This window comes from Lissotriton vulgaris, chromosome 4_1 (assembly GCF_964263255.1).
Source record: "Lissotriton vulgaris chromosome 4_1, aLisVul1.2, whole genome shotgun sequence".
In the NCBI taxonomy this organism is placed as follows: Eukaryota; Metazoa; Chordata; class Amphibia; order Caudata; family Salamandridae; genus Lissotriton; species Lissotriton vulgaris.
In genome coordinates, this window is record NC_141691.1 from 166144856 (window position 1) to 166166061 (window position 21206).

Here is a 21206-nt window from a genome sequence, read left to right on the forward strand (position 1 = left end):
TGGTTGCAACTGAATCCATGGTCATTCGGGTTGGATATATTGACACTGTACCTGGAACCTTACCCTGACTACCCTTAACAGGATCCCACCTGGGTGTTCACAATATCACAGAAAGTGGGCCCTGGGAGCACTTGTTAAGACAGCCTCTGCCACAGCTTTAGACTGACTGATGTCTTAAGAAGTTGTAGGACTGGTGCAGCTCTATCTAATAACTGATATTGGTAAATTGTTTGTCACAGGACAGTTCAAGGCATGTGCTGCTTTTAGCTGAAAATGTAGCTGCATTTGTAGACTTATCAAAAGCAAACAGAACATAGAACTGGTGCATACACAAAGCAGCTGCAACATAACACAATGACATTTTAATAAAGCACATAGTACCAAAAGAGTCAAAGCAGAATGCAGCTCAACAACTGCTGCATAACACAAACAAAATCACATTTGCAATAATGAAGCACAAATACAGAGCAGGAAAAAAAAACCATGAGAATTCAACACCACACCAACAACATTCTTCACAGCAAATATGCGCAAACGTTCTTGTCTCATATTACCACCTTCAGGATCCTGTTTTGATAAAAGTTGTTTGGACAAGCACTGCCTTAACTTACCACCAGTCCCACATTTCTTGATATTTGGTCTCTCTCCATTCTGCCCCTAGGAGTCTGAACTTGTCCCATGCTTAATTGCACTTGCAGTTCACATACATTTCAGTGTGGTGTGATTCTGGAATTTTTATGAATGTGTTTTCAATCACGTAGTTTGTTGCAAAGAGGCGCGTACATTTATATAACACTCTGATTTCTTTTGCAGCGTACAGGATTCATGTCAATCACAGCACTGTTAAAACCCTTAAGTCTTTAAATGAAGGCTATATGCTGGAACTAAGAGGAAGAACTGAACTGAAGGTAAAGTCCTATATTCATCTTTTTCACCCATGTGTGCAAAAAATATAGTAAAGGGATAGTGGGTATTTAGTAGAAATTAAGGGAAAGAATCATTTGTAGAGGTTATTCTAGTTGTTATTGGAGGACTGGCTTTATGTAATTGAATTGTATTTGTGGCAAGGAATTTGTTTGACAGTTTCCACTGAACAACCTAATTCCCAAACATAGATATATGAATTTAGGTAACTGAAGCATAATAGGTACTGAAGAAATAAATAGTTGCCCGCAATACATAATTGCTTTAGACTAATATCCTGTTTGAAACAGGGTAGCATACATTTTAGTCAACCAGTGTTTATTCTTTTCTATACTGGGTGACTACCTAAGTCCAGTCCAGATGTCTGCTCCACTCCTAAATGTTTAGCTATATTTGTCTAATTAATTCAGTGGAAGCAAGACAAGACTACAACACCCAGAATGCATTAGGGTATCACATAAAAGTACTGAACCGGAAAAGGTGTCCGTAATGACCTGGAAAGAGGTGGTCACACAATTTGTATATCTTATTGGAAGAGTTAAAGGCATGCTCACCATCACCATGCAGAGCAGTTCTAAGCGCTGTAACATGATGCTGCCATATGAGTGAGTTGACCATTAGCCACATGCAGTTGTTTCCTAGATGTGGTTTTGTTGTTTGTCTGACCTGGATATCCACTGGCCCCGTAATGACTGCTTTGCAAACAAAGTGGCTTATGACAGTAAAGGCTTACACAGAGTTACTATTTATTTGACAGCACCTGCACATTGAATTGTAAGAGATTCCTTACTGGAAATATATGAACAAGGATATTGTGATAACACTCTAATCTCCTATCTGTGAGTAGGCATGGGCGGAAAATCCGTTCCGCTCGCGGATTTTGCGGATTTTCGGGAAATCCGCAATCCGCGAGATTCGCGAATCTCCCGCAAAATCCGCAAATCCGCGAGCAGCGGATTTTGCTCGCACTGTTCGCGTGAGTTCGCGTGAGTTCGCGCCCCGCGAATAAGTGCAAAATTGCAGAAATACGATCTTAGCAAAACTGAAAGTAACTACTTACCAGGTTCAAAAGTTCAGGCTCATCATTAGTAGCCATTTCCTGTAGTGCTTCCTGAGGGGCCCCTCCAGAGTTCAGTTGCCAGTTGAAACTATTATGTGACCCTGCTCTGAACCTCAGAATAGTTACACATATGCCACAAAGGTCCTGAATTACAGCTAAGGGAGACAAGCAGGAGCCAGGCTGGAAGTTAAAATCCATTAATCAGCCCCTAATTCATTATTGTCAGTTGGGGCAGGGCAGGTGTTGTAACTTATTTTGCAACAATGAAAGCACTTAGCAAGTGCAAAAGATCACTAATCAGGGCGCACTAAGGAAGCAGGTGCCAGCTAAAAAAATATTCTGTGACACATTAATCAGCCCCAAATTAATTCAGGTCACTTGAGGCAGGGAAGGTGTGCTTTGCTTTGCCGAAAATAATGTACACTGGACAACCAGAGGGTGTGGTGATGAAACAGAGGGTGGCATGGGTGGGCCAGAGGGTGGCATGAGTAGTCAGAGAGTGGCAGTGGTGACAGAGAGTGGCAGTGATGAAGAAGAGTGTCCCAAACAGGCTGGACACGTAGAAACAACAAGTTCGCGAAACTTGCGACCCGACAGGTAAGTTCGCAATTTGCGAAAGTGTACAAAACCCTCGCGAACTGGCAGAAACACGGGCGAACACAAAAAAAAAAAAATCCGCAAATTCGCGGGAATTCGCGGATTTTGCGGATTGCGAATCCGCAAATCCGCAAAATTCGCGAACGCGAGATCCGCAAAATTCGCTCATGCTTATCTGTGAGCCTAAACATCATTGTAGTAGAGATGCTGAAATCCCTGTACACAAAGCTATGTACTCCCTGTACACACAGCAATGTACTCTCGGCATTTGTCAAGTCCTTTTTCATCTCTGCACCCAGGTTGTTGAACAGTATTCCCATATTCACTAGGACCACCCCAAATCTGCTCCAGTTTAGGAAAGAGTTGAAGACACACCTCTAAAGACAACTCTACCTGGCAATGTAGTAACTCTTGGGGTTGCAGAATCCAGCTACCTCTCCTAGCATTTGTTGCATGTATGCTGCCTTTGACTCTGTACAGCACACTGCTGCTTTTGGGCTAGGTTGGCAGTAAGCAAATACCATATGCATACAGACATACAGAATGTCCAAAGAATTATGAGCATAAATTGTTATTTGACTTCAATCTCCCACTGGTTCTGTAGGGGTGTGATCAAATACCCCTCTGATAAACAGAGGTCAACTGCAACTCACGTTCATATTTTGGTCAACGTGTGGCCCTGCAAATTGGGCCACTTTGCACAGCTGACTTTGCGAAGTGAAATGGCAGATCCAACATTTCTGATGATCATGGGGCCACATTTATGATCGCTACTTTTTGCGAGTTCCTAATTGTGACTTTTTTCAACTCACAATATGGTCCATGGGATCACGACCTTCTCTTAAAAATATTTGTGCCCCCAGTTGCACAGGGAAAGAGGGTACCCCGGAGAGCCCTCACCATTTGCGAATGGGTTACAACCAAATAAAAGTTGGCATTCCGTCGATAAACATTCATACATCTCCCTGCGACTCGCTGTTAGGAAGGGATACCTTTAACATGCTCCTTTCTAATGCTTACTCGCAAACCCTATTTTGTGATTCGGTAATAGGTTACTGACTCGCAAAATAGGCTTACTACATGTCAAAAGACTATTTAGTGGTCACAAACAACCTGATTCTCCATTTGCGACCGCTAAAACGTTTTGTACATATGGCCCATGGTGAAAGGCAAGTCCCATTGCAGGGCACGACAAATACCAGGACAGTACAAGCTACAGGGCTGCCCATATCCATCGTCTTCCTTAAGTGAAAAACTTCCATACAATTGCATACACGTCCTGCATTCTTATTGCATCTCGCAACTAAGGTCTCTGAGCTCACCTGTAAATCTGATTAAAGCATTTTAGGAATTACCAGAGCAGATGGCGAGGTCACACACCTTAACTTTGGTAACTACTGCATTTTGAATATTCTCATTTAAACCTAAGCACAACACACCCGACGTTGTCACATTAAGGGCCGATTAAGATGCGGTCAGAAAAGGCTCCGAATGGCATTTGCTTTGTCCGAACCGATGTCGGAACCCAGGTTTCCGGCCAACTCGGAAATATATCCGACCAACCGATTAGGATACAAGGTAATCAGTCGGTCATTCCGAATCGGTTCCGACCGGCATTCAGAGAGTCTGAGTCGGAGCCGAATCGTAAAGCTCTACGGACCGTATTTCTGACCGACCGATTACGATGTCGGATTCTGACAGCCTTTCCGAATAGTTCTGCCCGACATGGATCGGCTGTCGGAAACCGTCTTTGGGGGCCAGTAGCAGGCCCCCTTCAACCAGAAGCCTCCGGTTGTCCAACCATCCACAGTGTGGCAGGCACCATGGGGTACCCGCCACAGGGTGCAAGGTTTTCTGCAACCACTCCTTTTTCAATGGGAGCTGTGTTCGGAGCCGAGTCGGTCTGAAACGCTTCCGACTAGGAGTAGTTCGGAAGACTTTCCGACCAACATCGTAATGAGGCCCTAAGTTAGATTCACTATGTATAAAAAGTATTGCATAATTTATCACAAATTCTCTTACAGTGATTTGTTCATGTCACACGGTCCACATTATGCAGACTGATGATAGATTCTCAAAAAGACATACAATATCAGACCATTTGGCACCACCAGGTCAGCAATATATAGCACAGTAGAATCTAAGGTAGCAGAGGCATGGTAGAGAACATCAGGATTTGATCATTCATAAGATCTGTCCTCCTAATTTTAATGACAGACATTTCTAATAGTTAGATAGCCACAGGAGTCAAAGGTGGACACATCTCGGAAGGTTTCAAACCCAACACTGTCATTAAAATGACTGCCAGGTGTAAAAGTACATTTGTGATTGAACATTACAAAACTATGTAATAACTGGCGTCTGTCACTTGGATTTATTCATCTAACACTGTAGTTATACATATATGGGTGCAGGAATTGTGTAAAATGCATGCACTTGAGAGCTCCAGCACATCAATTTGGCATGGAGAGGGACAAGTTGGGTTTGGATCTTACAGGTTAGTAAGTGGATGCCTCTCAGAAAGCAGTGTTTATGACACAGATTATCCATGTAAACTCCAGATAATGTTGTTGAGCAGACATTCAGGTACGTCCATATAGAGCCGAGTGTTGTCCTTTCACAGTCTATTGTGAGATTGCTTGGGCAATAAAGGTGTGATAGAATGCCATGATAGGTTCACATACAGGTGAACTGAGGCTTACAGAACATTACAACCTAGTTAACGAGGACAGTTGGTTTTAGGTACCTGGCTGACAGTGTATACATAGCAATGAGGAAACAATACATTATTATTCTCCCACCTCTGAAAAGCCCAAAACGTGCTTGCTGATAGGAATTATTAATTGTGTCTTTCCACACACCACTCAACTATGATGAGTTATACCATGATCCAGGAAAGTGTTTGAATGCACTGTGAAAAAGGTGGTCACACTTTGACTGCATGACACTTCAAGACTATAGAAACCCTATACGGATTTCAAATACTTGGGAATTCGGGACTCTAAAGATCCAGCTCACCTTTATGAACACAATATTCTGTCCCCATTACAGCGACTTGGGAGTGATGTCCTCAATTGGTAGTCGCTTCCACTATCCCTATTGGAATGTGCAGCCCTATTCATAATGATATCCCTCCCACTGTTTTTATATGTCTTACAGAACACGCCGCACCCGGTAGGATCACACTACTTCAAAGCCACAAACGGTGCATTGAGACAGCTTTTGTGGGATGGGACCCACCCAGGATTGCCACTGAGAAGCTTACACTTGTGTGGTATGATGGAGGAATTGGTCTCCCTGACATTAAGAAATATTACTAGGCGACACAACTTCCTGTACATACAGGTCACAGGGAGACCCCAGATTTCACACGGTTAGATGGCTTCTCCCAGTGGGGAGGTTTCGTAGGGGCACTATACACTAATCCAGCTAAGCTGAAATTGTTGGATCCACGGGGCACGCGGTCCAAGTGTGGTGGGTGGGTAGCCATGAGGAGCTTGGGTTGAGAGAGTAAGATCACATCGGCCACACCACTTTGGGACACCAACTTCCTTACAAATTTAAGACATACCCATGGATTTGACTGTTGGGATTTAATAGGCATCTTTAAGGTGGGAGATTTATGGAATGTGGGTGGAGTGATCCCCTTCACCCAATTGCAATTGGAATATGAACAGGCTCCCACAGAATATGTCAGGTACCTACAGATCCCGCACCCTTTACTTGCGGTGATTAAAAAGGGAGAGACACCACCAGAATCTTCCCTGCTAGAAGATAGGATCTTAGACGGGCATCTCCCAGAGAAAGTCATATCACTAGTATTTAAAAAACTAACCAATAATAAGACGGACCCTCTACTCCGACTTTGAGCAAAATGGGAATACAACGTTGCTGGGTTTGAAGACGAGGAGTGGCTCAAAGTTTGGCCTTTCCCAGCAATTGAAGATACTCCATAGAGTATATCTAGCTGGACCAACGTTGGTAAGGATGGGGTATGGCACTGAGGCCAGATGCCTTAAGAAATGGGATCAAGAGGGCACTTTTATGCACATACTCTGGGAGTGTACTGTCATTCAGAGATACTGGTCCTCAGTAGCTGTGTGTATGGAACAAGTAATGTGCAACAAAATCGATTGTAACATCAAACTATGGGCCAGATGTAGGTGGCAAAATAGCGAGCGCTAACGCTGAAATTCGCAGAATTTCAGCGTTTGCGATCGCTATTTGGCAGCGAGCAATGTAGGTAAGTTGAAACCCACTAGCAAAATAAGGAATCGCAAAATTGCAATTCCTTATTTTGCTCTTGCATTTAAGGAATAGCAAATTGCGATTCCTTAAATGCAATGTAAGTAGCACAACAGAAAGGTCACATTAGCCTTAAGGAATCGCTAATTACTACCAACTTCAAGTTGGTGGTAATTAGCGATTTCCTTTAAAAAAACACTTTGCCCTTAGGGCAAGTATGTGCGTCACATGTGCACACATGCACATTTCAGGGGTGCAACAGGGTGTCCATTTGGAACCCTGGCACCCTTGAAATTGCGGCCGCAATTTGCGAGTGCCTCTTGGTGACTCGCAAATTGCTGGAGCAATTCCTATTCATTCCTATGGGCCTCTTGGCCCATAGGAATAAATGGGAAGGTATTCCTTAATTGCGACTCGCAATTTGCGATTTACAATTAAGGAATATTAAGGAATCGCAAAAAATATTGCGATTCCTACCTACATGGCATTTTGCGATTCCTTAATAGCGATTCCCTAACAATTGCTATTAAGGAATCGCAAACATGCATTTACCTACATATGGCCCTATGTCTCCTGAATATTTGGGGCCCAAAAAATTTGACTACTCTAGGGAAAAATATGGGAGATGCATAGAATGATGGTGGCTAAAAGAAATATAGCAAGAAAATGGAGGGCGCAGGAACCACCGGCACTGGATGAATGGGGGAAAGACATGGACTGGTGCATGGTGACAGAGAGCACTATATTTGAATCCAGGGGAAGTCCCACTAAATGGAAGCATGTCTGGGGAAAATGGAATGACTATAGGGGAGGCTCTGTGATCCCCCACAACCCAGATGAGATACTGATCCAGATAACCTGCCATAAGTGTATCTAACGCAAACAGTGTGTATCTAGCATGTGATCTCAGATTTTATTTTTACCTTTCGCCAGTATAAAACTTCAAATGTACATGATTGTACGAAACCCTGTTTATATGTAAATGTGTGTGTCTTGTAAAGCGCACTGCTACCCAGAGGCGTCCTGGCACTATAGACCGCTGGGGAACCCGTCCTGGCTTTCCCTGTGAGATGTTCCCTCCTGGGTATCTCCAAGGTGAAACCAGGCATCCCCGGTGTTTGTGGGGGGCCGTTGTGGAGATGAGGCAAGCTAATGCCCAGAGTTGCCAAGTGTGATCCCTGGTTGGAGTAGGCACCGAGGCAAGAATTATCGGGTCCGCTGACCCTTGTTCACAACCCTGCCGTGTCAGGGATTGAAACCTGGTCCTGGGCCGTCCTCTGCTTCTGGGTCTGCCGACTCTAACCAGTGAGCCACACCACTCCACTGTAAAGTGGTGCTCTTGAGATTTTACAGCGACCTTTATATCTCTGATTTGTTAGCAGTGTGGTATTCTTATTTTTAGGTGGTTTGGATATATTCTGGAATATTGGAAATATTCTTTGGAACTGTTATGTTCTATATGTGGAAATTGGTGCTTTCATTGTTGCTGGCTTAAGATCACTCCTGGTCTGCTCATGCATTTAGAATAAACTTTGCTTTTCAGCCATCTGGAAGTCAAAGCTTTCCTCACAGCAGCGATGAGTGATACTACAAAATGAAGTCTCCAAGCTCTCTGAACTGAGTCACAGTTGAGTTTGTGCTATCAAAAGTCTTTATTTTCACAATGTCTCAATTTTGTCCTCGCCAACACCGGTTTCATCTCACGCTGTAGATGTCGCAGAAGATTTCCTCAGTCTGGTGTCTCTCTGGCATTAAATATTATCTTCATGCCATCACTTATAGGTCTGCGAAGTTCGTTTTAACACCAGCTGTTCGGGTAATTGCAGATTGCCTTTCTAAATTGGTAGGTCCAATCTCTGGGGGAGTACTCTGGGCCCCTCCTGCTGTATGGTAGTGTAAATTCTGGTATGGGTGATAGCACAGGAGTGATGGGGTTCTGATGTTCTTCAAGCAGTGCAGGAGTGGACTGGGGTTCTGTTGTTCTCCAAGTGGCCGCTGTCTATCTCATTTAAGCTGCACACTGGCAATCTCTGGGGGAGCTATGTTGAGCCCCTAGTGGAGTGGGAACTCTGGTATCCCATATTTCCAACATATTTGAAGGTGTTAGAAGGGGAGGATTGCACCCCACAAAGAAAACTATCTATGCTTAAGCACTGCCTGAATGGAGTTGGTTTGAAATAATTAAAAAATGCTCTGCCTTTACACAATGCTGGCAATACTGATGTATTTCAGTATGCAATTAGAGAGTCGCACACATGGTATGGTAAAAAAGTAAACATGGTAATGGAAAGGTATACATTGTATTCACAAAGGGAGGATGAAATGGTCAAAGAATAAATGTCTGCCTTGAGAAACCTACCGGTCACATGGGAATTTTAGGTCATCACCCATGTCGAGGTTTGAAGAGATCAAGTCATGAAGAAAACTAAGAGTAAAAAAATTCAGGAGAGGTCATGGGTAGGTATGAAAATGACCATCTGTTACCACTATGTACTTTGCCAAAAGAACTGAACAGTCTGAAATATTTATTCAAATTAGAGAAACATCAATGCGAGCAAATTCAGAAAAATGGATAGTGCCTTTGAGTTAATGCTGTGAGTGCCAAGCAAACTTTAAAAGCAAAACAGGAGGGAGATAAAATGAGATGTGAAATTTTCAATAGGTTGGGAATTTTAAGGAATGTCTTGCTGTGGACAAGACTTGCAATCGATGTAAGAAACATGGCTATTTTGGGGGAGTAGGCAAAATGGCTGTTGGAGCCAAAGGTAATTCCGTAGCAGACCATGATGATAACTCTAACTAAAACCCTAATCTTGTTTCATGTGTTTGTTCTGATAAAGCTGTGGATGGACGAGAAATGAAGAGGAGGGTTCAGTGGAGTCTTGTACCTACATTAGCATTTTGGAAAAATCCTTAGTCAAAACAACTATGAGCAGGGAAATTGCAGGCACCAGATGTTCGACATGTTGGGTACACCAAGCATAAAATTGACTTGCATGGATCTTTTTGGGTGGATTTTGAATTTGCAGAAAGAGGTAAAATTTCAGTACCGGAGAAGTACAATCCCATTGTTGGATGGCCCCACCAACAAGAACTGGGGATGCACTTGAATACGAATGCTAATAGAACTGTGTTTGCCGTTGGTGAGAGTACTGAGAATGAGTATGTGAAGTTTCCTGAGGTACCTAAGGAAGGCCGCAGAGAGTTTGTGAGATTTAGACACAAGATCCTCTTAAAGGACATGTGGTTTCCTGAGGCATACGTTTTGCAATGCCCCAATGATAGGAAGAGGGAAATGCTCTAAGATCTAAGGGGGTAATTGAGCCCAATGAATCATCTCCATGGATATCTCCTGTGGTGTTGTCACATACAAACATGGGAGGGTTGACGCTGTGTGTCGTCCTCTGCGGTCTTAATGAGAATATTTGGATAAACAGGCACCCACTTCCCAATTTACATGAATTAGTGCCCACACTGGTGTTCTCCACATTTTTTATGTATATTATTTTCTCGTGTGTCCTTTTGTTGTAGCTTTTCTGTGTTGTGTAATAGCATAGAATTCAACTGTTTTTTCTGAAACATTTTTGAGATTCTAGTCTTAGTTGGAGAATGAGACTTGGAGAGTGGGTGCTCTGATTTTACTTTTGTGTTTCAGCTGCTAGGTGAAACACTACTCATATTTGAACTCTACAGATAGCTGATCTATTGCAGTGCACACTAATAAGAAATATGTCACACCCGACCTGTTTTTGATTCTCTCACTTTGTACAAAAGATATGCTAGTTAAGCATGAGCGAATTTTGCGGATCTCGCGTTCGCGAATTTTGCGGATTTGCGGATTCGCAATCCGCAAAATCCGCGAATTCCCGCGAATTTGCGGATTTTTTTTTTTTTGTGTTCGCCCGTGTTTCTGCCAGTTCGCGAGGGTTTTGTACACTTTCGCAAATTGCGAACTTACCTGTCGGGTCGCAAGTTTCGCGAACTTGTTGTTTCTACGTGTCCAGCCTGTTTGGGACACTCTTCTTCATCACTGCCACTCTCTGTCACCACTGCCACTCTCTGACTACTCATGCCACCCTCTGGCCCACCCATGCCACCCTCTGTTTCATCACCACACCCTCTGGTTGTCCAGTGTACATTATTTTCGGCAAAGCAAAGCACACCTTCCCTGCCTCAAGTGACCTGAATTAATTTGGGGCTGATTAATGTGTCACAGAATATTTTTTTAGCTGGCACCTGCTTCCTTAGTGCGCCCTGATTAGTGATCTTTTGCACTTGCTAAGTGCTTTCATTGTTGCAAAATTAGTTACAACACCTGCCCTGCCCCAACTGACAATAATGAATTAGGGGCTGATTAATGGATTTTAACTTCCAGCCTGGCTCCTGCTTGTCTCCCTTAGCTGTAATTCAGGACCTTTGTGGCATATGTGTAACTATTCTGAGGTTCAGAGCAGGGTCACATAATAGTTTCAACTGGCAACTGAACTCTGGAGGGGCCCCTCAGGAAGCACTACAGGAAATGGCTACTAATGATGAGCCTGAACTTTTGAACCTGGTAAGTAGTTACTTTCAGTTTTGCTAAGATCGTATTTCTGCAATTTTGCACTTATTCGCGGGGCGCGAACTCACGCGAACTCACGCGAACAGTGCGAGCAGTGCGAGCAAAATCCGCTGCTCGCTGATTTGCGGATTTTGCGGGAGATTCGCAAATCTCGCGGATTGCGGATTTCCCGAAAATCCGCAAAATCCGCGAGCGGAACGGATTTTCCGCCCATGCCTAATGCTAGTCATACACTGTTTAGAGGAAATCCATTCACCTCAGAATTTAGCAAAACATTTTGGGGCTGATGTATGAAACTTCTAATCGCAAAAAGTGGTCACAGACTGCTCACTAACATTTTGTTAACCGACCTAATCAATATTTATGAGCTAGGTCACAAAATTGTGACCAACTGCAATTGGGTGCCATCACAAAGATGGTAGACTGATGAGGTCAGTAGACCAACAAATCTATGAACGCATTTAAATAATGTACAAAAAATGTAGATATTGCTTTTTTGTTTAAGGGAAAGACATGTTTTGAGTTTGAGGTGTGACAGTGTGCTTTCCATTGTGGAAAGTTTCATCTGCACAGCTAAATATCTGGAAAGTCTGGTTCTGTGAACAGGGTCTTCAAATTTACAATTTACAATAGAGTAATTGCCCATCTAAGTTGTAAAAAGTGTGGAGAGGAGATTGTGAGTTGGCCCAAGCTTCTAAAACCTCTGTCATCTTCCGTAGACTGCATTCCTGGACAAAGAATGCAACAATCCAGACTAAGTCCTGCTAGTCCTGCTAGCCACCCTTGATTTAGTTCAGAATGTGCTCTCATGTTGTTCCTCACTCAGTCATTGAACGTGTTTTGACTGGGCTTCAGTTCAAAAACTCTCAAAAAGTTTATAGGAGAATATGCAATCTTTCTAGATCCCCTTCCACTACTCTCTTTCTGTTCCTGATTATAAGAATATTTACAAGCCATTCTAAAATGTGTTACTCGCGCACTCATTTACAATAATTGATTGATTCAAAGATTTCCATTATCTGTTTCTCAGTTCGGTATCATGGCTGCCAAAGCCACTTTGTTCTCAAGGGAGCATCAGTAACTTAAGAAATTGAACAGTGACATACTACAATCATCTATGAATAAGTGCCCCAATGTTATGCGATGATATAGCCAACCATGGGCTTTCAATGGGTAAGGTGTTATTCATCTAACCACAAGCAGTAAGAAGTAACCACTAGAGACGAATCTGCTGCCCATTCTCTTACAGATGAGCAGGAAATCACAGAAAGTGCTTATGCTCTCTTGTCCAACATTTTCCGCAGCCATTTGCAGATGCTCCTTGCCCTCGGCCACACCAGATGTACACTAACAGCTCACCAGGACTAATATTACTGACTGGTGTAACACCACTCCAAGAGTTGCATTGGTTCTAGTGTGTTCATCCTCAGACTTTGTGGGGGTTCCATTTTGGGTGACCTTGTACATACCAAATAAAGATGCTGTTGAGTCCAGGTGGAGGGAGACATGAGACCCTCTGAGGCCTTGGGCTGTTGGATATCCAGCAAAGTTAAGTGAATCTGAAAGGACTGCTACTCTCACAGCAGCTGATCAGTTCTTGTTGTTGCTCCTGCCTGCTGGTGGTGGTAATATGTGTTGTCTCTCTTTGTAATATGACTGCAAAAACTTATTCTGCTTAAGCTTTGTTTGGCAACATATGCCCGTGTGTGTTTCATGTTAAGTATGATATATTTATAAAAGTCAATAACTGCTTAGTATGGTAACTGAACTGGTGCCATCAAACACCCAAGGACGAGGACTCACTTCACACAAAAACCTGATTCCTGTGCTCGATTTCTTCTGTGAACTTGCCTTGACTTATTTTTAACTTGATTTAACAACTGCCTTTGGTTTTCTCTTCTTAATAAGGGTAAAGGTGTTGAAGAGACCTTCTGGCTGGTTGGAAAAGAAGGTTTTACAAAACCACTCCCTGTCCCTCCAGTGATGAAGTCAGGGTAAGCAGAGTGGCGTTGTCGTCCTTGGGCCGTGCCCTCTCTTGCTCTCAAGCTGTTGTGTTTTTTACTTCACTATTTTGATATCTTTCACAGGCAACAGGGTCATGGTATTCTGCAGGATGACATAACCGCTTTCAAAAGAAGAAAGGCTGAAAAACAACTTGCAAGGACGAATAACTGAGGTAATGTTATGCATGAAAATGTATAACATTACGTGCTTGATGTGTTACAATGCTCATGGTTCTGCTCTCTGCACTTTGGCCACCACAATAGTATTTATAAATACAATTGCTTTTTGCCATTGGGCATTTTATGAAAATGCAGTGCACTTACTCTCTAAGGCTGATCTGCATACACATGTTCTGCGACAGAAGTGCTTGCCATAATTGGCTTCTGTAGATGTGAGTGGCAGCAGACTAACATCATCGTAGCCATGTTATTCAGTCTTCTCCCTTGATGCTTCTAGTCTTAACCCTTATTTGTGAAATGTGTATTTTCTTTTTTCTGCTAGTATTTAAGGGGCAGATGTATCATCACCATCATGTGCGATTCTCAAATAGCGATTTTTTAGAAATCGCTATTTGAGAATTGCAATTTGTGATGTATGTAGAAAATCGCTATTTTTAGCGATTTCTTAAAATTCCTTAATTGCGATTAGCAAATTGCAAATCGCTATTAAGGAATAATTTCCCATTCATTTCTATGGGCCAGGAGGCCCATAGGAAGGAATGGGAAGTTATTCTCAATTTGCGATTCGCAATTTGCTAATCGCAAGTTGAGAATAATTTCAAGGGTGCAAGGGTGTCTTAAGGACACCCTGCTGCACCCCTAAAATTTACATGTGTGCGCATATGGTGCACATACATGCCCTAAGGGCATGTATGAGCGCCACATGGCACCTTTACAAATGCCAAAAAGTGCATTTGTAAAAGAATTTGCAAATTGCCACCAACTACAAGTTGGTGGTAATTTGCGATTTCTTAGTGTGAAATCGCAAAACTTTATTGTTTCATACATAGCATTTAAGGAATTGCTTTTTGTGATTCCTTAAATGCTTGCGCAAAATTAAGGAATCACAAATTTTGCGATTCCTCAATTTTGCGATGCGATTCTCTTCATATATCGCATTTGCCGATTTTTTGTCGCAAACGCTGCTTTTTTAAGAATCGCAGCATTTGCGACAAAAAAAACGGATGATACATCTGCCCCTAAATGTCCTTGGGCTCCATACACCCTCTAGTTCGCCTGTCATCTGCTATGTTAAGCTGTTTCCCCGTATGCCTCTATTTTACAAAATACCTCCCAGCCAGTTGAAGCAGCAGTAAGATCAATGTTCAATACAATGTAATCAAGAGAATGATCTAAGAAAAACACAAGAATGTATCAATATTTGTAGTCCACATGATCATCTCTAGCAGACATATGCCTTTTATATTCCATTAGCTATGCCCCTTCAAACGCGGCTTGAACCTTTAATTACAGAAATGTGTTTCAGTCCTACAAACTTAAGAATGTATCATAAATTTAGAAGGTTAATTCAACTGATGTGGTCTCCAGTATACAATCAGAAGAAAGAAAAGTAAGAGCCTGGAAATTGGCTATTTTGCATGTCTGCCCTTCTGGTTGCTACTGCTGCTTTAAGCTAAGAACCCTCACATTCCTATTCCTTTTACAGGCTTGTTGTATTGCCCTTCCTGCAAAGTGTGTTTGTTTCTGAAAGATTGGATTCAGAGTAAAAGTGTTATGTAGTACAGGTGTCGTTGATATGCCAGACAGCCTTATAGGGTTGCCCTGTGTTCGAGTACAACTCAGCCACGGAAAAAGGATATTATACTGCTCTTTCAAAAGTAATGAACACACTTTTTTTATGCTTACACAGACAAAATGGCTTGTATAACTAGGCTACTCTTCTCCTCTGAATAATGGTCCATTCTGGTGTTTCAGAAAACATTCTATTGCCAATAGGTCGCAGTCATTATGCATAGGGCCACAAAAGAACACAGGCACTCCTTGAAGAGAAAGGATGTCTGGATGACTCAACCATTTCTTTGTGTTAAGATGATCTGCCTTGAGGTCGCAGTGTGGCCTGCTCTTCCCCATATTGAATGCGGTGGCACGCCAGCCTCCCTAAGCCCACTTTAAGAGATCTGTGAAAGCTGTTCACTTATGGAGCTAGCACATGATACTACTGGCCTGTTGTAACCAACAATTTAGGAAGACATGTTGTGTACAGTGTTAAAGATCAGCAAACATCCTGAATTAGAACAGTTCTCGAGATATGCACCATCAAATATGGAAGTTTCTGCTTGTATTTAATATTTGTTAGGACTCAGTGAAATAATATAGCATAATGTAGCTTTGTGCAAAATACAATGACAATGAATATAGGGACCCCTGTGTTTGTGATCTCCCAACACTTGCAATACAATATACTGTGTTTATAGCATGAAACACAGCCTGTTACAGCTACTATTCTATATTTATTATCTGCCAGTAGCACCAAGAAACTCATTGGGTTGTAATGCATCCTTGAAATATATGCCTGCTCTTTTGCAGCAGGATACGGCTGAAATAGGTGCAGATTATTAATTCCTATGCAATATGGGGGTCATATCTTCTGTAACCATGAGACATTTATTCTAATGACTTTTATGTGACAAATCATTTCATGGCAAATACAAATACTTCAACATATTTCACACGTGACCAGGCTTTGGTGGATTTACCTTAGCCCAGCTGTATGCCTTACTTTTATATGTCCTATGGGGGGTATTGCAGAGACAAGTTTGCACTATTTCTCCGCACAATCAAGTAGGAACTGTTTGTTTTGTATGAATGGACTCATCCCATGTCGCTGTGTTTCTATATCAATGTGTTTAATATTTGTACTTAAAGTAATGTCTAGTAAAGGCAAATCAACATTGTCAATAAAAATCTGCACCAGAGAATAAACCATGTTTGATACAAATGTGCACTGTAAAAGCAATGCAGTGCCTATAAAGGTGGGCACTGTACTGCAATGTTGGGCCAATACAATGTGCACTGTATGCCTTCCAGAGAACAGACCATTACCTCTCTTCTGATCACTGCCTAGACACATTCATTCTACAACACTATTACCGCCACTGTCATTGGTACCGTTATCCGGTGAAAGTGAAAGTAATCAAATAACCATGGAGAATGTATTTGAATGGTGTGTAATTTACCCTATTACAATAAAACAACCGATACAGGGAGGGTTCAGGGGAGATATTTAAAGTCCAAAAACAGTTACATTCCCTCAATAACTATACACATACTACTGAGTAACTGTTGGTCTAATCATAAAGTGTGAAAAGCGTCTCTGACCACTGACCTAATAACTATGCAAGGTACTTCTTCAAGTGAAAAAAGTATCGATCAGTCAACTCTTGGTTCCGCCCTTGTCATCATTTGGGACTCCTTTTAGGTTTAAAGTATTTTATTAAGGCACAAAAACACGGGGAGGGGAGCAGGAGGTCAAGCAAACATACAGTACAAGAAGCGGAACGTTGCAGCGAGTCTGAAGAAAAGCAGGGAGGCAGGAAGCCCCAGAGGGTAACAAGGCAAAGACATAAGGCAATAAGGCATTGTGAACGACCCCCCTGCAGACCCCCACTCCCTAGGCAAGGCCGAGCCCGAATAGCACCCCGCAACACAGTAAAGGAGAAGCATACCGTCCCACCAACCCCCCGACCCCAGAAAAGAAGAAGAAGGAAGAGCAAAGGAGGAAAAGAAAGAAAACAACACCCCAACATCCCCGTCCGAAAGTCAGCATTAGAAGCATATAACCTCTCTTCCCGCCCCCAACCCCCGGCCCCCAATCCGCACATTCACTCCGCCGCAGCTGCCGGCGGCGTCAGCCTAAGGAGGCGCAAATACCGTGGACACGTGAGCTCGTGAAATTCCGTGGACAGCAGTGCCAAAAAGGGGTGCCAGAGTTCCTCAAACTGGTCAACATTCCCAGTCACCGTTAGCGACATCTTCTCCATGCCCAGTACCTGCCAGAGCCTGTGCAGCCAACCAGTGATAGAGGGGGCAGTAGGGGTGCGCCAGAGCACCAGTATGTTCTGGACGGCGGAGCCTAGCGCAATCGCAATCTGCCTGCCCCTGCGGGATTTCAGCGGGTACATCAAGTCATTGGGGAGGCCTAGCAAGACATACGCGGGGAAGCGCGGGAGCTCGATCTCAAAATGCCTATCCACCTCATCTAAGACTTCTTTCCAATAGGCCGACAGCACCGGGCACTCCCAGAGAATGTGCGTGAGGGTGCCCTCCTGTCCGCAGCCGCGCCAGCAACCTTTATCGCCGATTTTGCGCATCTCATAGAGCCGCTCCGGGGTATAGTACCAATAGGTGGACACTTTAGTGAAGGTTTCCGTCAGCCCAGTGTGGTACGCAGAGTGCCTCGCCCGATACGCAATCCTGTCCCACTCCTTGTGACTTAGGGTCCTGCCCAGTTCCCTGTGCCAGCGTTCCCTCCCTGGGTTATGGTAATGAAACGGCGGGGGTTGGAGAAACTTATACAAATCAGTGATGAGCTTGGCGTCCGAGGTCCGGGTAACCAACCATCGCTCGTAGGGCGTAATCGAACGGGCAGCGACGTCACGCACTGGGGGCTGAAGAGCCCAGTGGCGGACCTGCATGTAACGCAGTCTGTCCCCTTCCGTCAGGCCAAACTCCTGTCGGAGCTGCTGGAAGGGGAGCACGCCCTCCGGCCCGTAGATCTGGAAAAGCGCCCTGCAACCCGCGCTCACCCAGTGGGAAAAGGCTCCCGGCTCCAGACCCGGGGTAAAGTCCGGATTGCCAGCAATGGGAGTGAACGGCGATGGAAAAGTGGTGAGCTCACGCAGCTCACACAACGCGTCCCATACTCTTAGCGGGACCCGGGTGATAAAGGAGGCGTAGAGATTAGGCGGGCGGTGAGTGCGCCGCAGGAACGGGACCTCCTGGAGGGTACGGCCTGCAACTGCCTGGTCTTGAAAGAGCCAGTGTTTGTCCGATTCCCACCGGCTCCACTCCACCAAATACCGGAGCTGCGCCGCCTGAAAATACTTCCGGAGGTCCGGGACTCCGAGACCCCCCGCCTCCGGAGCAAGCATGGAGAGGACCCGCTTCATCCGAGGTTTACGGCCCTGCCACACAAAGCGGGAGATGTCTGCCTGCGTCTGCCGTATCCAACCCACGGGGGGCCGGAGAGGCAGGGCGCGAAAAAGATACAGGATCTGAGGCAGTATCGTCATCTTCACCGCCGCGATACGGCCCAGCCACGAGAGTAGGCCCTTGTTCCATCGGCCGAGTTCCTCTTTGATCTTTTTGCCCAGAGAGGAATAGTTAGCTGCGACCATGGCAGGCAGGGAGGGAGCAAGCAAAATTCCCAGGTAAGGCACCGTGGAGGAGGACCACTGCAGAGGAAAGAGACTCTGAAGGTCCCGCCTGGTGTCAGCAGAGAGCGACACATCCAGTGCAGCCGACTTAGTCATATTCATTTTAAAGCCCGCCACCCGGGCAAAAGCGTCCAGTTCCTGGACGCAGGCAGGGAGCGACCGCTTGGGTTCATCCAGGGTCAGCAAGACATCGTCCGCGTATAAGCTGACAGTGTGCGTGTATCGCCCCATCTTCACCCCAATAGCGTCCGGGTTATCGCGAATCCTCTGTGCAAACGGCTCCATATAAAGGGCAAAGAGGAGCGGCGAGAGGGGGCAACCCTGTCTCGTACCGCGCTCAATGGCAAAGCTGTTGGAGCTGTGTCCATTGACACGCACTGACGCTGATGGTCTCCTATAGCAGTTAAAGACCATAGTGCGGACCTTCTCGCCGATCCCCAGTTTCCCAAGGACCAGCTCGAGATATGGCCAATGAACCCTATCAAAGGCCTTCTCCGCGTCGACCGATAGCAGCATCCGCTCCCCCGGGACGCGTGAGGCCTTTTCCAACACGTGCGTCACCCTCTTTGTGTTGTCGACCGTCTGCCTACCGGGTACAAAACCGGCCTGGTCCGCCTCCACCAAACCCGGTAAGTGTAGACCCAATCTGGCCGCCAAGATTCCGGTGTAAAGCTTGAGGTCCACATTTAGGAGCGAGATGGGCCGGTACGAGCCGCACAGGGTCCGGTCCTTCCCCGGCTTGGGGTTAACCGACACCGTCGCTGAGAGAAGGTCCGGTGGGATGGCTCCCGGCTCGGAGAAGGAGTTGAACAAGCGAGCCAGGAGAGGCGCGACAGTGGGACAGAAGGTCTTGTAAAACAAGGCCGTATAGCCATCCGGGCCCGGGGCTTTACCATGCTTCAGCCGTGCAATCGCGGAGATGACCTCCTCCACGTGAATGTCCCTCTCTAGGTGGTCCGCCTGGGAGGGGTCCAGGGCCGGGAGGGTCACGGATTCCAAATAGGCCTCAGCCTCTCCCGGTGGGGAAGGCTCTGCAGCGTACAGCGCCTCGTAAAAGGAACGAAAGGTATCTGCCACCTCCGCGTCACCGGAAACCGGGATCCCATCCACTCCCACCAGCTCCTTCACCACATTGCGTTGCTGCGCAGCCCTGAGCCTATGGGCCAGGAGCTTACCGCACCTATCTCCGCCGGTGTAAAAGGCATGCTTCAGGCGTAGCGCGGCATACTCCGCCCGATCTAGATCCAACGCAGAGAGGAGTTTCCGTGCTGCCTTCAGCTGCTTCCAGACACGGGGAGCCCCTGTTCGGCGGTGAACCTGCTCAAGCTCCCTAACCTGCGCTGTCAGTTCCTCCCTTTTGCGTTGGCGTTCCCTGTTTTCCGCCGAGGAAATGGAGATAAACTCCCCCCTGACGACTGCTTTCAAAGCCGCCCACTGCGTTGCCAGGGACGTGGCAGAGTTGTTATTGTGGGTTAGGTAGTCCTGGATGACCTCCTCCACTCGCTTCACAACCGATTTCTTATGGAGAAGCGTGTCCCGAAGCCGCCACATCCCCCTAGAGGGGGGGGCCGCCGGCCAAGCAAAGATCCCAGAAACCGGCGCGTGGTCGGACAGGGACAAGACCCCGATGTCCACCGCTGTAGCGGCCGAACGAAGCGGTCCGCTCACCAAGAGGTAATCCAACCGTGAATACGTGCGGTGCGCGTGGCAGAAATAGGAGTAGTCCCTATCGGTGGGGTGCATGGCGCGCCAGAGGTCATGCAGGTCCATTTCCGCAAGCTGGTCCTGTACCGCCCTAGAAAGCTCCCCTGTCTGCGGAAAGCGCTGGGCAGACCTATCCAGGGTGGAGTCGAAGACCATATTCAGGTCTCCCCCCAAGATAATATGGCGATCGGGCGAGGCAGTAACGTCCACCAACACAGATTCCAGGAAACGATCCTGGTGGTCATTTGGGCTGTATACCGAACCAACCGTAAAGGCAACACCTCCCAGACGCATGCGATACACTAGAAGCCTCCCCTTCTGCTCAGCATGTTTATGTAACACCTCCCCCCTGAAGGAGCTGGCTAGAAGAATGGCCACCCCAGCAGTCTTAGTCGCAGCAGAGGAAAAGAGTTGCGTGGGGAACTTGGCAGAGCGCAACCTATGGCAATCTTTGAAAAGTAAATGGGTTTCCTGCAGGAGGCAGATATCCGCCTGCGACCCCTCCAACAAGGAAAGGATCGCCCTACGCTTCACGGGGTTATTCAGACCCTTAACATTAAGGGTCACCACTTTCAGGGGCGGCATCGCCTCCAGGGAAACAACGCGCTATGCAGCGAGCGAGGGATCAGTGGAGGGGGCGCGCGGGGCAAGGGCGCAGGGAAGGCCAGAGGCAACATCGCACATGTTCGGACAACTTCGGACGGGACCCCCCCCAC

At 45.7% G+C, this 21206-nt stretch overlaps 1 protein-coding gene across 2 annotated transcripts in view; it reads left to right on the plus strand.

Annotated features, from left to right (window-relative positions):
* Positions 1–21206, plus strand: part of GUCY2F (guanylate cyclase 2F, retinal) — a 289968-nt gene that overhangs the window by 239463 nt on the left and 29299 nt on the right. The window contains exons 16-18 of one of the 2 annotated variants that reach the window (XM_086966736.1): positions 814–908; positions 13296–13381; positions 13475–13563. In XM_086966736.1, coding sequence (XP_086822862.1) covers positions 814–908; positions 13296–13381; positions 13475–13562 — 269 coding nt within the window. In that variant the 3' untranslated portion in view covers position 13563. The remainder of the gene's footprint in view (positions 1–813; positions 909–13295; positions 13382–13474; positions 13564–21206) is intronic. The other variant, XM_086966735.1, reaches the window with a different exon arrangement.